This window comes from Protobothrops mucrosquamatus, unplaced genomic scaffold, assembly GCF_001527695.2.
Source record: "Protobothrops mucrosquamatus isolate PMUCROS unplaced genomic scaffold, P.Mucros_1.0 scaffold378, whole genome shotgun sequence".
Classification (NCBI taxonomy): Eukaryota; Metazoa; Chordata; class Lepidosauria; order Squamata; family Viperidae; genus Protobothrops; species Protobothrops mucrosquamatus.
Genome location: NW_015386710.1, coordinates 279,118 through 297,134, shown reverse-complemented (window position 1 = coordinate 297,134; position 18,017 = coordinate 279,118). Strand labels below are relative to the sequence as shown.

At 36.1% G+C, this 18,017-nt stretch overlaps 1 protein-coding gene across 1 annotated transcript in view; it reads right to left on the bottom strand.

Moving 5' to 3' along the window:
* The window catches only part of GFRA1 (GDNF family receptor alpha 1), a 235,896-nt gene that overhangs the window by 31,877 nt on the left and 186,002 nt on the right, over positions 1-18,017 (bottom strand). The window contains exon 7 of the mRNA XM_015815824.2: positions 12,068-12,246. Coding sequence (XP_015671310.1) covers positions 12,068-12,246 — 179 coding nt within the window. The remainder of the gene's footprint in view (positions 1-12,067; positions 12,247-18,017) is intronic.

Sequence of the window (18,017 nt, the reverse complement as noted above, 5' to 3'; positions counted from 1 at the left end):
CCTACTGCTTCAGTGACTCCATCCAGCCACCTCATTCTCTGTCGTCCCCTTCTTCTATTGCCCTCAATCAAAACAACAAAACATGTTGTTTTGTTCCTAGTAAAATCTCTGTTTGATTCTCTAGTTATTTCTCATCTAGAGACCTTAAGTTCATTCTTAAAATACCTTGGAAATGGAAAAGTAGACTACAACATAGGCTAACAGATATTCTATCAACATTTGTAGAAGCTCTAAGGGGTATTATGCTTTTGCCTCTGAATTTTTATTTATTGCTAGGAAGAAAGAAAACCCTTGTGCAATAAAATGAAAGTAAGAATTTGATTAATTTGTATAAATGTCATGGAAATTGCCAAGTACTAACCTCCTGAGTAGAAAAGCGCAGAGCATTAGGTAGCCTGCCAAACTGCCATGTCAGAATTAATTGCCCATCATAATATCAGCAAGCATAATACAGCCTCAGCCACTATGGATGCATTTATTTCTCAGGCTTCTTGTAAGTGGTCTAATGAAAAACCAAGGAATAAAGGAGCTCACTAATTTACATGATTCCTACTTCTGTATGGTGAAAAGCTGTCAACACTGGAACATAATAAAGTATTTGAAGACAGACTCCCACGTCAAACCAAACCATGATGCTTTTAAACCACATTCTACCATCACACTAAGCCAAAAATATCTAAAATATATAAGGGGACTTCTCTTTTATGTTGGAAATATGAACAACACTAAGGGACATTTTATTATGTTTGGTGGATATATAAAAAGCTAGAAAATTTCAGGTTCAAATACACACGTTGGTTCAGAGGATCTTTAAAGATTAACACACAAACTGGGACCATGAGGTTTTTCTTTTGGAATTGATGGACAAATAGCTCGGGGAAAAATGATAGAACTTTATTTCTGTGTATGATAACTGCAAGATTGTTGCATGCAGAGAGATGGAAATAATTCAGTGTTATACACAATGGAAGAATGGATGGTAAAGATGATGGAACTTGCTGAAATGATTAAATTGACATTTTGTTCAGAGAAAATACAACTTCTATGTTCATTGCCAACTGGAAACCCATTATGGACTTTTTTGCATAAAGGAGAAAAAAATGCTTATGATTTATAGTTTGATGACTCGACAAAATAGATTATAGAAAAAAAGCATATGTTTTAACCACAGAGCAAGAGGTAATTTATAATTGTACTTATAACTATTATAAAGAAGCTTGGAAGCTACTTCTTTCTATCATATTTCTTTCTTTTCTACTTTTTTCCTTTCTTGCTCTTTTATCTTTCTCTTTTCTTTCTTTCTTTCTTTCTTTCTTTCTTTCTTTCTTTCTTTCTTTCTTTCTTTCTTTCTTCTTTCCTTTCCTTTTTCTTATTATATTACTTTCATATTAGTTTTTATTTTCCTTTTTTAGAATATTTGATCAATTATATATAAAAAGTAAAACTAAATTAACCATATTGTGATTTAAGATGTTCCAGTATTCGACAGTCCTTCAAATCTGATCTCTATTAATGCTTCAGAGTACACAGAAGTGGAAATGTAATACCAGTCTACAATATTTTAAAGCAACCTCATAATTTTGGGAATCATGAATCACTCCTGAAGCTATCAGTCTTGAGAATAGTCATAATTGATTTAAGATGCTAAAGAGAAATGCTATTTTTTTTTGTTCCTGTCTGCCTTTTGAAGACTGAATATGAAATGCTTCAAAACCTAATAATAGTGCTTACTAGATCTTTATTTTGATTAAAACATTTAGCATTAATTAAATGGATCAGCTTGTTGCATAGATGTCAACAATTTCTCATATATTTATATGGAATTTAATATTTCAATTTTTATCTTGTTTTTCCACCCTAGAGTCCTCAAGAAGGTTAAAATAAAAATGATATTTAAAACCATAATTAAATCATCATTACTCAATTCCCAAAGCTTCAGGGAAGTAGGAAAATCTGGACTTTTTTTGCTAGCAATATAGGAAAGTTGCAACTGTGATGATAATAGATAAATTTGGACTGCATAGATAGAATCTATGTGATACCCAATTATATCTTTCTACTCTGGCCCAGCCATGAGAGGCTGTTGAATTTCTGATTCAGTTCTACCAAGACCCAATGGCTGTGGTTGTCTGGAATAACCAGATTTAGGGATGTTACATCTTTGTATTTGTATGAGGTAGCCATTCCCCTTTCAAGGCTGGTGTGCAATCTGAAGCTCTTTCTGGACACACACCTCCTGCTCAATGAAACGTGGCAGCTGTGTTCAGGAAGGCCTTGGCACTGCTTTATCTGGTCTGCCAGTTGCACCCTTTCCTGGATTGCAGGTCTGTCAGATATTCCGAGACCGCCTTCTGCCACAGATTCCCTCCCACAGACCGGTACGCTCCCACAGAGCGGGCCTCCNCAGGGTGCCGTCGGCCAAGCAATGTCGGCTGGCGACCCCCAGGGGGAGGGCCTTCTCTGTGGGTGCCCCCACCCTCTGGAACGAACTACCCCCCGAGATCCGGATGATCCCGGATCTCCTAACCTTCCGCCGCGCCCTCAAGACATGGCTTTTTCAGCAAGCGGGACTGACCTAGGGTGAATTTTAAATAGGGAAATTTTTTAATGATTTTAATAATGACACAGCTATAAATATTTGGTTTTTAATTGGCTTTTATAGGGGAAATGTTTTTGTGTTGTTTTAACATGCTGTGAGCCGCCCTGAGTCCCGTGGGGAGAAGGGCGGCATATAAGTTAATGAAATAAATGAAATAAATAAATAAATTCATATCCTGGTCATCTCATGGCCTGATTCCTGAAGTTTGGTCTACATGGGACTTCAGAGAGGGCAATGATGAGCATCCCCTAGTACAGGGCTTTTCAACCTTTTCACCCACTTTTAGGATATGGTAATATCCGAGTACCACCAGTCGCCTAGCAAGGTGTCAAAAACTTGATGACCAAAAAAAAAAAAAAAGGAAAAAAGTGATAAAGTACAGGTAGTCCTCAACTAACAACAGTTCGCTTAATGACTGTTCAAAGTTACAATGGCACTGAAAAAAGTGCTCCCCAAGCCACAGCCGAGCAAGACACTTGCCTGCCGCCCGGCGGTGCTTTTCCTCCTGTCCAAGGTTTTCATTGTGAGCATTTTTTGTTGAGGATTGGCAGTGGGGGTGGGATGGGGGATGTTTGGTTTTTATTCCCCCCATCTGCTGTGTGGTTGCAGCAGGTTTTGATCATTTCACATGACCCTGGGACACTGTGTCCGTCATAAATATGAATCAGTTGCCAAGAATCTGAATGTAAATCACAAGACCTTGGAGATGCTGCAACATTCCAGCTGATTGGTGCTTCTTCAGGGCTCAGCAGAAGCGCCAGGATTAGTGCTGCTTTCCAGCTGGAGCCTGGCACTGATCCTGGTGTTTCCATTGAGCCCTGACAGCCCCGAAGAAGCGCCGATCAGCTGGAAAGCGGCACTGATCTTGGCGTTTCCACTGAGCCCTGACAGCCCTGCAGCTCCAGCCATCTCTCGCTCAGGCTTGTGCGGCGCTGACACTGGTTCAGCTCATTCCCCTCCCCCGCTACCACTTTTCTAGGATGGTCGCGTACCACCTGCCAGGTGCCAATGTACCACAGGTGGTACCCATACCACTGGTTGAAAAGTCCTGCCCTAGTATGCCCATGCAACGCTTCTGCCTCTTTAGTTCTACTGGTTGCCAATTTGCTTCCAGGTGCTATTCAGAATGCTGGTTCTTACCTATAAACCCCTACATATCATACAGCCTGCTTACTTGAAAAATCATCTGTTCCCATTGTATTTATTTTTTTGTAATATATTTTATTCAGTTTTTTAAAAACATAAATCACTTAATAATTGGTGAACAGTGTGTTGTCTGGGTTACATTTATAAAACAATCATAACAATTGATTTTTATAATCCATAATCCACACAATAGTTTTAGTTGATTTCCTCTTTTCCCAAAATATCCTCTTTTGCAAACATTGAGTTAATACAATTCTTATTGTTTTGATAGATAACAATTAAATATATATATTTTTCCCAATAGTCCTAAAAATAATAATCACATCAATATAATATTTCTTTTCTATCCAATTGTTCTGATTGCCTTATCATAGATCCTGTTACAGTCCTTATTTTAATTTGTTTCTCCCCCCAAATTCTAGATATTCTTACTGGTTAAGATTTTCTCAAAAATTAATTACATTTAAGAATTTAACTCTATTTTTCATATGAACCATCTCATACTTTTACATTTCTTAAGGGATAGATAAAACAGTAGAAAAAAAGAAAGAAAGGCAAGAGTAAAGAAGCATAAAAAATAATATACTACTTAAAATATATATCCCTCCTAATATGTATTTATTTTCTACATTTCTTACTCTTTTTAACCATAATTAAAAATATGTTTAATGTTTAAACATTCCATTTAATACATCTAGTCATCTAATCCTTTAACTCTTATTCAAAACATTTTTTATCCATTATAATTTTCTTAAATTCAATCACATTTAAATATGTAAAACATTTCGTTTATCTAAGTCATTTCAACTTTTTTATATTACTCATATCAAGAAAGAGAACAAAACAGGGAAAAAAGCACACTATATTATATTTAGAGAATTCATCCCTCTTAGAGTGACATATACATTCCAAAACTTTTCTATTTCTTTAACCATATTCAAACAAATGTTTCTTTTTTAAGTATTCTCTCTGGTAAATCCCATCATCTATTTTCTTAGTTTCCACTTTAGTCTTTTTCTTTTGCCCAGTGTCTTTCTTAATCAATGTATTTTGCTGAATCAAAAAGTTTATCCGTATTTTCATAAATATTGCTGTAGATATAAAAAGTAAATCAGGAGAAGTGTCTTTGTATGGGACTTCTGCCTTTCCATGTTTGTTGAAAATCTTTTTCTTTCTCTCCGCTTCTCTTATCATTTCCTTTCTCTCCGATCATGTTCTTTCTCTGACATCTGTACAGTCCATTTTATCCAATCTGTTTTCTTGTCCTCAGATTTATTTTGTAGTCTTAAGGGATTAGTTGTTTTTTTCCAATTCTTGTGAATTTTTTCCCACTAGGATTAAATCATGTTCCCTTGTTTTGTTAAGTTCCATCTTTAAGTCTCTATTCTATATTCTATATCCATTTATCTGTTTTATCTGCTCCTTCTCTGTTGTTTTCTGTGAATGTTTTTTGTTGTAGAGTTAACTTGGAAATAGATTGATTTATATTTTCAAAGTTGTTTCGGATTTCATTGTTGTTTGAATTAGTTGCAGTATACTATATATCTCCTCCTGTGAAGTATTTATGTTTTCTTGATGTTCTTTCTACATGTCTCTGATCCATGATAGCCAAGAATTTGAGTTTTCCTCTTCCTTTCTTTTCTCTGCAAATAGCTTTAGAGTCCCAATTAGATAGATATTTGTAATCCAAATAGTTCAAAAAAGATTTTTTTTCTGAAATTTATAATTCTCTCTTTGTCTATAGCCCAGATTATTGTCTTTTTTTTGTCACAGCTGTTCTTTGTTGTTAAAGCTTTGAAGGTCACAGACACAGATTAGCTTTTCCTAGATTTTGCCAAGTCTTATATTAAAGTCATAGCTGTCATAGTCTCCATCTGCCACTAGGTGTCAGCAACTATTTGTTTTTCAATTTCCAAAATGAACAATTATCTTTAAAATGATTCAAACAATTTTAGATTTATCCAGACTTGAGTTTTAAGTTTCAGGCTTTATATTTATTTCACTTCCATATATTTTGATCCTCCATAAAAAGATTAATTCGCTGCTTCCGTTAGTATAAGGGTGGGGTAGAAATCCCCCTCCTTCCCTTTTGAAGGTATTTTGCTTCTTGGGGATCTTTTCCATGAAATTAAATGTAAAATAGAAAAGAGAAGATCGAATTCCTCAACCAGTTTCAAGCATGCTGTTCACAGTTGTGCTGGTTAGTGCTTTTGGACTTCAGTTGCAAGTAGCTTGGGCTGGTCGATGCAATATGGCCAGCCTTTTTCCTGTCAGGTTAGAAGGCTTTTCTCAAGTTGAACAGAATGGCCACTGCCATTCCAGAATTGCCTGAGCACCCTTCTTTCTTCGTTGCCTCTCTGGGGTGACTTAGACCCATTTACCGTCCCCTGGCAGGGAGAAATTAGCCACGGGGGTGTGGAGAATCTATAAGCTTGCGACCGGTTGCTACCACGCAAAATCGGAAGTCCTGTTCCCATTATATTTAATTTGTTCAGGCAGGGATAGTACGCTCCCACTCATTGGGACCCTGGAAGTATGCCTTCTCGGTGGTAGCACCAGCTTTCTGTAATGAGGTTGTCTCCCAAGATCCAAATAACTCCCACCTTCCTGATGTTTTAAAGGAGCCTGAGAACTTAACTTTCACACAGTCCCTTGGTGGCGGTTGACTGAAACCTCTTTTTAATCTAGGTTGCCGTCTTTTGTTTTCACTTGGTTTATTTGCCTGCTATGTCTACCCTTTTTGTTTCTTGTCATTTTTAATGTCTTGTTTTCATGGTTTAATGTGTAATAATGTGCAAACTACTCAAAGTTGAGTAGTGGCATCATCATCATTATCATTATCATGTTGTATGGAACAATTTTCCTGATTTTCCTGTAGGGAGAATCTGTTGAGGAATGTTTAATAGATTCAGCTAAAGCCAGCAGAAATGGAACCATAGCAAAAAAATGTTGGTGGTTACATTGACTTTCCATGATTGTGTTCCTCTCCTTCCCTCAAATCCATTTTTTCCCCAAAGCATCAAGATGCAGAAAATGATAGATAACTGTAGGAAAGTTAAAGAAAACAAGGAAATACCTAGGTAGGCATGCAGACTTCAATCCAAGGGGTTGGAAAAAAGAAATCTTCACAACATATTGCACTTGAAATGAAATAACTGGAGATTGGGCCGAAATTCAAACTGGCTTCAAAAATAAAATAATTTGTTTCCCCAAATCTAGTCTGAACAGAACTTGGATGATGGGTATCGGCGCATGTAAGTGACACATATTTTCAGAACTGTAATAACTGCAGCTGTGTAGCAGCTACATTTGGCATGGAATATAACATTCAGCTCTGTAGTACTACATATTTTAAGGCTTATTTTTTGGAAACTAATTTTCTTTTATCATGTTCAACACATGTTTCCCCTATCATTTATTTGTGAAATGTCACTTTTTTATATTGTTATTGAAAATCCAAATGCTATTAGTCCAGCATAGCAACTTTCATAAAATTGAACTGAGTATACTTTAGGCAACACAGTCCCAACAAATTGAGAAAGTGCTAAATGGGAATTGTCTGTACCTTTGCAACTTCCATGTTTGTAGGGCACAATGGATCCAAACATATGACACCCAAATCCATTGCCTGATGTATCATTGACTTCATTTCCACCCACTTTCTTAGGATTCCAGACAGGCATGCCAAATAATAATGCTTTTGTATCTGAGTAGCAGGTGTGTTTTTTTTGGTTTTTTTTTAAACTCTAATTATTCAGCTTCTTGAGAAGGTCAAATGTCATATGTCTACAAGGGCTAATATTCTACAGATAAAATGGAGATGACAGAGTATCCCTTTCCTGTTTTCACTGCAAAACACTGAAAGATGCATATCAAGGATTTTTATAGAATCCAGCTCTTCTAATCACTTCTGTCTGCAGTTAGCAAGGCAAAGCTTAGTAAAAGTATCCTAACAATCTTTTCTGTCCAGATATTGTCCCAGCTATTTAATCAGGACATTGCTAACCTGCAAAACAACTATGAAGCAGGTATTTGAATAGAACACGCATCTATTTCAAGTTTCAAGTTCTGTGACTCTATATATGGGAGAAATAATACTATGGAGCACTGCAGAGAATTGATATTGATTGCATGCCACAATTCCTAAATAATAATATATGTGATGGGAAACACCTATGTGCTTTCACATATAAGTACCTGGCATGGTGATTCAGAGCTTTTTGCTTCTTTAGAAAAGGATATGTGGAAAAATGGTAAGGCCAAAGGATTAGTTTCCAAGAGAGGTCTTAAGAGGCATTCACAGTGGGCAGTGAAGCACTTAGCGTTGAGCCTTGCTGAAAATTGCAGGGGTTCAGACTATGCCTAATGTTAGAGATCATAAGTAGCTATAATAAAGTGTTTATTAGAATTGTTATTATCAAACACTGTGCAGGATTTCTTCAGACATTTGGCTTAAATTCATAAGGAGCTCTGAGGTTCAGTTCACAGCAGGTGTGAGGAAGTTTCACGGATTTGTAATTCGTAAGTGGGTGAGCTTAAAGAGGAAACAGCAAGGGATGGAGAAGTTTTCTGACGTGAGAACAGGGGAGCAAGTTGCGCATAGACTGAAACAAAGGGCACAGTGTTCTCGATAATCTGTGTCATTTTATTTGCTATGATCAAGGGAGAACAGAGAAGTCAGAAAGTTGACACTTCTATGAACATTAATGCTGATGGAGTAGGGAGAGAGCAAAGAAAAGTAAGGAAAATGTTCACCTGATTGCCTTACATCTGTGTTTCTCAACTGCAACAACTTTAAGATGTGTGGACGTCAACTCCCAGACTTCCCCAGCCAGCCTAGGATAAAGCTAGGAAACTAATACAAAATGCCTCCCTCCCACAGCAATTCTGATTCTGCCCAGAGCTTCCAGTAGAGCTTAGAGATCTGGCCTGCAAAAATCCAGATAATCATTACAAGGGCAGGCAACATCTGGTAGCTTTCTCATGGTCAGGATCAGAATTATCTGGAGAGAGGAAGAGATGTTAGACATGGGACAGTTCTGTTTTCTATATAAATCTTTATGTTTGATTTATGAACATCTTTGAGGTATTCTTTTCATTTGTTTTTAAAGCTTGAGAGTTTCCGAATGTTACCCTAACAAGAACAATGTTTATCTATAGATGGTAGTAAATGACAAGGAGATTAGGTGGTTTATTCCATTGTCCCTGTAGAAAATGCTTGTGCCTACAAGGCTGAGCACTCGTTACCCACCTCCTTTTCAATTTCTCAAGCAGTTTGGTTCAAGAATGCTATTTCTAGAAGTGCTTTGCCAGGGCTAATAATCTAACAGAGAGAGTGTAATGTAGGAGTTGATACTATCTCACATCAAAACTTTTGATAACTATCAAAAGTTATCAAAGGAGGAGGATAAACAATAGCAATAGGACTTAGACTTATATACTGCCCCACAGTGCTTTACAGCACTCTCTAAGCAGTTTACAATGTCATCATATTACTCCCAACACTCTGGGTCCTCATTTTAGTGACCTCAGAAGGATGGAAGACTGAATCAACCTTGAACTGGTCAGGTTTGAATTCCTGGCAGTGGGCAGAGTTAGCCTGCAATACTGCATTTTAACCACTGTGCCACGATGGCTTCTTCTGCACAAACAATAAATATGCATCATTTGAGGGATAAATAATTGTAGGAGGATATTATATAAGCTTTCAGAAACTTACATGGGGTGAGCCTTAATGTAAGCTTATCCAGGAAATTTCCTATAAACTACCTGGATTAAATTGGGGAATATCCATTACTGCTTTTGATGAAAAGGGACTGCCATGTACCAAAGGAATATGAAATTTCATCTTCTATTTACACTCTTCTGTTGCCGTGCTTTGTTTTATTGACTTGTCTGTAGATACTTCCTATCTACATTATATTTTGCAATTAAAGTTATTCTATTAAGCTATGCTTAATAAATACTTTCAGCTTTAATCTCCTCTCCGTGTTCATTGCATTTGAATCCAGGAAGCTTCTGCCCACATTTCAACATAGTAGGACACTCTGTAGAAAACTGGTTTTCCAAGTCCTTCACATTTAACTTAGGAAACGTTTAAACTATTAAGTCGGGACAATTATATGGGAAAAAGGAACCATAGCATTCTGTCCCCACATAGGCCACTGTTAGAAATGGGGATATATTATAACTAAGGTGCAATTTAAACTCTTTGAAACCCAATGTAGTTGTTTTTAGCCAATTTAAGTTGAACCAAAGTATCCCAGTTCACTTGGAGAAAATCTTTTGTTTCATATAGGGTATCCACAACAAACCATTATGATGACAAAATTATATGTGTACAAGATGCCAAGATTAAATTACTTGTATCTGATAACTGATGTATGTAAATTGCAGTATTTGTGTGAGGAAGTAGTAACATGTTCTTCATTTGTCCCACTATCACTGCAGAAGCCTAGACTTTCATGACTAACTCTTGACACTATTACCAAATCTGAAAGAGTTATTTCTCTTCCCAAAAGACGCATTAAGAATGCAGAACTACTATTCCTCTTTTTAGAATTAATTACATCAAAGTATTTAGAAAATTGGGTACAGGTTTCTTAGTAGAAAAGAGTTATTCTTATTCTTCTGGGTTTCCAGCATTAGCTGATATAATGCAGTCAGCAAACTGGCCCTTGTGTTTTACAGAATTTTTATCGCTACTTTGCCCTTAAAATACCAGTGATTTTTCCACTTGGCTTTACAGCAGCCAGTTTCACCTAGAAAATGTTTCCCTATTCAAAATAGTATCTTGCGGTAATAAAAATAAATTATATGTCATATTTTAACATTTTTGTGTCTGCCTAGATTGTACATGCTTTCAAGGTCAGTCTGACAAGATTGTCATCTCATTCTAATCAGTTTGTGAGCATACTTTATGGAGAAGAATAAATCAGATTTCAAGAGCTACATTCTAGAAATTTGAATCAGGACAATCAACAGAAAAAGTGAATGTGCATCACAATGGTTTCCTACAGATATGTTTGGCACTCTACTGGATTTTATTTATTTATATTTATTTATTTATTTATTTATCTATCAAATTTAGGTACTGCCCTTCTCACATTCAGAGTTATTCTGGATGGTTTACAGATAAAAAGCACAAAACCATATAAAAACACAATATATACAAAGTTCAGTAAAATAGGAGACGACTAAAATTAATTGAAAATTAAAAGGCTGCAGGAGCGCCTTTAGGATTGCATGCCCCCAGGATTGCATGCCTCTCTTCAACTTCCATGGGAATTGGCAGAGCCAGGTCTGCATGTTCTATCTCTGGGGAAAGGAGGCTTCACAGGGTGGGGCAACAGCAGAGATGGGTCTCTTCCTGGACTCCACCAGTCAAAATTCTTTAACAGCTAGGGTCTGTTATATACTTTCCCTGCCTGATCCAGTAGGATGGGTCAATGTGATGTGGGTAAACCAGTGCCTCAGATAATCTGGCTTAATCTGAAGGCAGGATGAGAAACAATGGGTGGAAACTGATCAAGGAGAGAAGCAACCTAGAACTAAGGAGAAACTTCCTGACAGTTAGAACAATTAACCAATGGAACAACCTGCCTCCAGAAGTGGTGAATGCTCCAACACTGGAAGTTTTTAAGAAGAGACTGGATAGCCGTTTGTCTAACCAACACCTTGAATTGGACCTGGAAGCAAACCAAGCTCATGCACCAAAGGTGTTATATGCACCATCCCAGGGCTGCTGAAAATTGCTCACATGGCTATATTCTGCACCATTTTGTTAACAATCCACCATCTAATTTCCACCTACTATTGATATCAACTGTACATTATTGATATCATTCACACATAACAGTAAAGTACTTTGGTTCTTTTAGCACAGTGCAATGTGTACACCCCACCATTTTGGTACAGTTTACCATTATGAATTGTTTATGGTTTAATGTTACGTATGGACCAATGATTTTTTTAAAATGAATCATGTCTAAAGCAATGATATAACATGAGTTAATAATCCAGCCTTGTGTGAAACATCCATTCAGGCTGTTAAGTTCTTTTCTGAATTTCTTGCAGTTAATGACTCATCCTGCTCTATGGAACCAGGATTCCAGTAACATAAAATCAGAACTAACCGGCTTAACATAATCTTTTGGATGCATCATTCCGACAATATATTGTTAAGTAGCAATATAGACAGAAAAAAGGAAGCTTGGATTTTTTGATATGCACAAACATTTAGCAAGGGCATGCCCTTCATCTGTTCAACAATCCTCTCCCCTCCCAATTTTAAATAACTGTCCAATTGCAGTTATTTCTTACCTTGATGTTGGCACATGCTGGCAAGTCATTATTAGTAGGTATTTCATTGTTGGCATTCTCAGAGTCATATGTCTTTGATCTGTATCCTGTTGTAGTTAAAGCTGTGGTGGTTTGGACAGGTAGGAATGGTTGCCACACATTCACATCTGTACCATTGCCAAAAGCCTGAATTGCATTTTCTGTAGAAAAAAAAATGGACAGCAATTTCTTAAATAAACAAATAGCAGACTTTTCCTTTTTTCTATGTTCCCTGTCGCCTTTACTTCTACATATTAAAACAAACGAAAATAATTTTAAAAAACAAAACTAATAAAAGAAAACCTGTTTGGGATTAACAAGAATGAAAGAACTACAATTTAATGGTTTCTGAGTCAAGTTATGAAGCAGTTGATTGTCATGCCTGTCTCCGTGTTGTAAATTGACCTGTTTACAACTAAGTGATAAGCGATACTTGTGTTCAACTGTTCATTTATAACAACAGTGTTACTGGGACAAGACTACGGAATAGAAAATCCCACTTAGCAAAATAAGTAGGAAATCCCTAAAAGTGATTCAGCACATTTTTAAAATAAATAATATACATCATATAATCACAACAGCACTAGCATTTAGACTTTATAGTACTTTACGGCCTTCTCTAAGCAGTTTAGGTGTCAGCATATTGCCCCCAACAATCTGGGTCCTCATTTTACCGACCTTGGAAGGATGGAAGGCTGAGTCAACCAATATAAAGGGTGTTCTATCTTAATTCAGAGAGTAAAAGTGCCTAACGTCATCAATTCTAAAATATAAACCAAGTCCACACTAATACAGATTACAAAGGCAAGTTTTGGAAGCTACAAATTTATAGTGAGTAATAGTTCCATAAAAAAATATTCCAGGTATTTTATAAGAAAACAGACTCACCAGTTCAATGATGTACTGTATATTCATAAGTTAAAATATTAGTGAAAAATTTGCTGATTTATTTATAGGACATTCATTAAATTAATTAATTGACTAGTCATTTTTCTTTTTTCCCTTTCAAGTCTTCAAACAAAATGCACATAATTAGGTGGAAATATATGCTCACACACAATACTGAACATGTAAAAGTTGAAAGGTGTAATTCTTCATGGATTAAATACTGCAATTATGGCAAGAATAAATTGGTGTTTCTTTAAAAAAAAATACATACAAATGAATAGAAAAACAGATTTTAATCATGTCTTTGGGGATTCAGCTTGATTTGGATATTTCTTATTTCAAACTCATTGTATATCAAAACAATTTCACTGGAGATCTGAGTATTGTAGCTATTAACACATTTCTTCAACAGTATCTAATGCTTATTATAAATCATTTTACTTTTGCTTACCTTGAAAAGATTACCTTCATTTAACTTTTTCAAACTTTTTTTTTTAATAAAGTACAAAATAGACTTTAGATATAGACAGTTAGTGACAAAAAGAAGCCAGGAAAAATTTAGAAGTTTTAGGGAAAATTAAAAGATGATAACAGTGGGTTTACAGATAGTTAACCTGAAGAAATAAACTAGCATGGAATTACTCAAATACAATTGAGCAAATTCTAGGGGCTTTATCCTATGCATGTTTAAATATGCTTCTATTTAAAATTCAACTATATCTTTTTAGCATGAGAAGTTTTCTCTTTGGGGGAGTAAAGCATATTTGAAAGAAAGTCTAAATTAGTGGGGAAAAGGAGGGTAAAACACCAGTACATATATATAACTATTGTATTTATATGAAGGGGTGAACAATCCTGAATTTAACTCTTCCAAATGAGAAGTAGATTGGAAAAAAAACAGAGGAAAAATCCTGTACAAGGTACCTCCTAAGCTTACTAACTCCAGTTGAAATAAATCCTAATAGTTCCACCTTCCCTCAAACTGTGTGGATAACTATGTACTGTATGTATGTATGCATACATACAATGTTTGGAAGGAGGAACTACTAGGATTTCATTCAGTTGATAAAAATGACATATATATGCGTATTTGTGTGTTTCTCTGTGTGTATCTGTCCTTTTTAATCAACTGACTGAATATCTAATACTTAAGAATTGTGCTTGTTTCTATGATCAATATACATTCTCTCTGTTCATACTAACCATACTCTGTTTGATTTACAAACCTTTCATATTGAAATTCCCAATGTTTTCTTTTCTCTTTCAGACACACAAAGAAAAGGTACAGGAAAGAAAAATGGTATAGGGTTTCCTGCCTGAGCAGGGGTTGGACTAGAAGACCTCCAAGGTCCCTTCCAACTCTATTTTTATATTATTATTATTATTATTATTATTATTATTATTATTATTATTATTATTATTATTATTATTATTATTATTATTGATCATCGCACAGTCAGCCAGATGATTTGGCATTTTTGTCTACCTATCGAGTCCTTACCAAGGACCTGGGATAGGCAGATGTGGATGTTTGATGGTATTACAGATATTGTCGCAGGATGGAAGCAGTTCCTAGTAAAGCCGCCTTTTGCAATTGACTAATGGCGAATTTGTCAATGCCAATGATGTTCAAGTGGTGCTTCAGTTGTTTTGGGATTGCACCCAAGGCACCTATTATTATTGGTACTATCCTTGCTTGCCTTTGCCACAGTCTTTCTATTTCTATTTGTAGGTCTTTGTTTTTTGTTATCTTCTCCAGTTCTTTCTCGTCTATTCTGCTGTCTCCAGGCACTGCCACGTCCACTATCCAGACTTTTTTGTCTTTCTTATCGACAATTGTTAAGTCCGGGCTGTTATGTTGCAGGTGCTTGTCTGTTTGAATTCTGAAGTCCCAGAGCAGTTTAACTTTATCATTTTCTATGACTTTCTCTATTTTATGATTCCACCAGTTCTTGCTTACAGGCAAATGATATTTCTTGCAGATCTTCCAATGCATCATTGTTGCTACTTTGTCATGCCGCTGCTTGTAGTCAGTCTTTGCGATCTTCTTGCAGCAGCTTACCAGGTGGTCCACTGTTTCTTCAGCTTCTTTGAATAAGCGGCACTTACTGTCTGTTGCTGTGTTCTCAATTTTGACTTTGTATGCATTTGTCCTTAAGGCTTGGTCTTGTGCAGCCAGAATTAGTCCCTCGGTCTCTTTTTTCAACTTTCCTGGTCTTAGCCATTGCCAGGTCTTGTTATTATCTGCTTTCCCAGCTATTTTTTTAATTTACTGGCCATGTAGTGCTTTGTCTTCCCATGCCTCTATTCTGTTCTTATTCTTATTCTTATCATCATCATCATTATGAATAAAGTGAAAACAAGAGAAAAGTATTTTGGTAAAGAAAAAAGGAAGAAGGAACAAGACTAGGTGGATATATGGGGCAAAGTTATCTGAACAGGGAAGGAAAGAATCAATTAAGGATCCCAAAAAGAGTTCAGTTTAGGAGGCAAATAGTCCCTCTCAAACAAGGCTAAGCTTCAGACTGATCTTCAGAACATTTATTCTAGTACAACATGCTATTTGCACTGTTTTTTTGCACAGAACAAATTTTGCAGTGCTATTTGCAAACATTTGCATCTTCAGCCATTTATTTGTCTTCAAAGTATCTTCTATTCTCAGAATATAAGATGACTTATATTCCTCTAACTCACAGGAAATTATTTGGAAAGAAAAACCTCTGCTTCCTATCAGATTAGTAACATGTCACTGAGGACACTAAGTTAGAATAAATATTTTGAGTCTTCACTTTCAGTGTGCAGAGAATGATTCACTTTGGTAAGCATCTCTGCCTAGACACTTGATCTCCTACATGTAATATCTCTACCTAGATTTTGAACTAGTTGCCTGTATATTTATGATAATTCTGAATGTGTTCTTTGACCCATATTTACATTAAAATGGTCCAAGGCACCTTTAATCAACAGAAGGAAAGTGGCAGATGGCCTAATTCAGGGGTAGTCAACCTTGGTTCTTTTATGACTCGTGGACTTCAACTTCCAGAATTCCTGAGTCAGCCATGCTGGCTTAGGAATTCTGGGAGTTGAAGTCCACGACTCATAAAAGAGCCAAGGTTGCCTACCCCCGGCCTAATTCAATGAGCTTTTCTGGTAAAGAAGAGTAAATCCTTTGGAGCAAGGATTTCTGCATAAAAAAATGCATACCTGTGTTTGGTTATTGATTCCCAATTCAAAATCCCAAACTACCTTAAATATAAAAGCACAACTGCATATTTTTAAAAACAATACATCCTTTTAACATATCAACTGAGCCATAATTTGGGTTCTCATATTTTGCACTATTATGCCTGAATCCATTTGGGTTGGTTTTCTGCTACATGAACCAGACTAATATGATCTTTCAACTATTATTTGAAAAGAATGTGGCTTTGCTTTATATATGAACAAGACATTATGCATATTAAAGATAATTGTATCTTTTATTTAAAATAAAGGTTTACAAAGTCATTCCATTAACAAAAAAGGTAATGGAACATTAATCCCCTTCAGTGAAATGCTATTGAAGCAGGGGCACCTTTAATTTCTTCCTGAGAAAAAGTGTCTTTGCTAGGTTAGATATAATTTTTCCTCCCACTGTCCTCTAATGACCTTGCTTTATCTTCATTAACATTTTTATTCTAAAAGTAAAAGAACAATAGAAAAGGTGTATTTCTTTTCAAAATTATGCAATTGTAATTGAGTTTCAAGATATTAAAACAATTAAGAACGTTTAGTGGGAACTGAAGCTTCTCAAAATCTGCAGACTTTTTTTATTAGAGAAATAGATATTTAATCAAATTTAGATGGAAAATTCCTAAACCATGTTTCTAGCACTCAATTAGCTCCTTACATTTGATGAAGTTCTAAAATGCAAAAGTCAAGGCCATGGCTGCTCAGAAACATTTTTTTTCCCATCCTGGAATTAATAGCTGAGTTTTAAAGTAATGGTCTAGCATTACATATAGCAGATTTAAAGGTATTCTCCACACTAGCATAGGTACAAAGAAACCTTGTAATGTGCAAAATGTTGGACAGATCATTACCACTGTCAAATAGTTTCTTTCATGGTACAGAATAGAAGAAGTATTTTACTTTCCATCTGTATTCTGCTGCTGTTATGAACCTAAAATGATTAAGGCTGGAACAACTAAACGCAACTCCCTTTGGGTTGTCCACACTAATTACTCACAATTACATTTCCATGGGGTCTAAAATGTTTAAGCCTTTTAATAGATATAGAAATATAATGTAAATTCTTGTCTGTTGTTCATGTTTCTTTTGTCTGTTGTCTGTTTCTTTTTTTCCCCCTCTCCCTGCATTTCCCTGCCATTTATCCTACTTTTTCCCAGGTAACTGTTTTAATATTTTCTGATGTTTAATGAATAAACATTCCAGCTATATTTTTTGCTATCTGTACTGAATGTTGTGTGTGGCTTGCTTTGGTCTAGATATAGGGGCTGACTGGGAGTGTGCTGGGGGCAAATGTAAGTAGAAATTTCCCACAATAATTTCCCAACCCAACACTGGAATCATAATTAGTTTAAACTATAGTTTGAAGAAACAATGCAGGTCAAGAAGTATTGTTTGTAATACATCAAATACAAACAATGGTTTCTGATCCTGCTTTGTTTCCTAAACCTGATTTAAAACTAATGCTAAATTTTGATGCTGAACAAGCCACAATGGTTTTCTAGACAAAGAGATGGAGTCACATAGCAGACTAAACTGGAAAGAAGAATTCAAACGTCAGGTGCAAAAAATCAGGGCCATAAATTAAGTTGCAGTCAAGAAGATTAATTGCTCGATTGGGCTTCCGGTGGCAGGCGACTTCGTCGGTCGCAGCTGTTTGCTGCCTCCCGCCTGTTTCGCGTAAAAGCCGTTTTGACAGCCAGTACCAGCTGTCAAACGGCCTGATACCTTTCCCCTGGGCATAAGGGGATAGGTGAGCTGCCCGGGGTAGGAGTTGAGTTCCCGAGTCGTCCTATATGGACGATGTAGGTGAGAA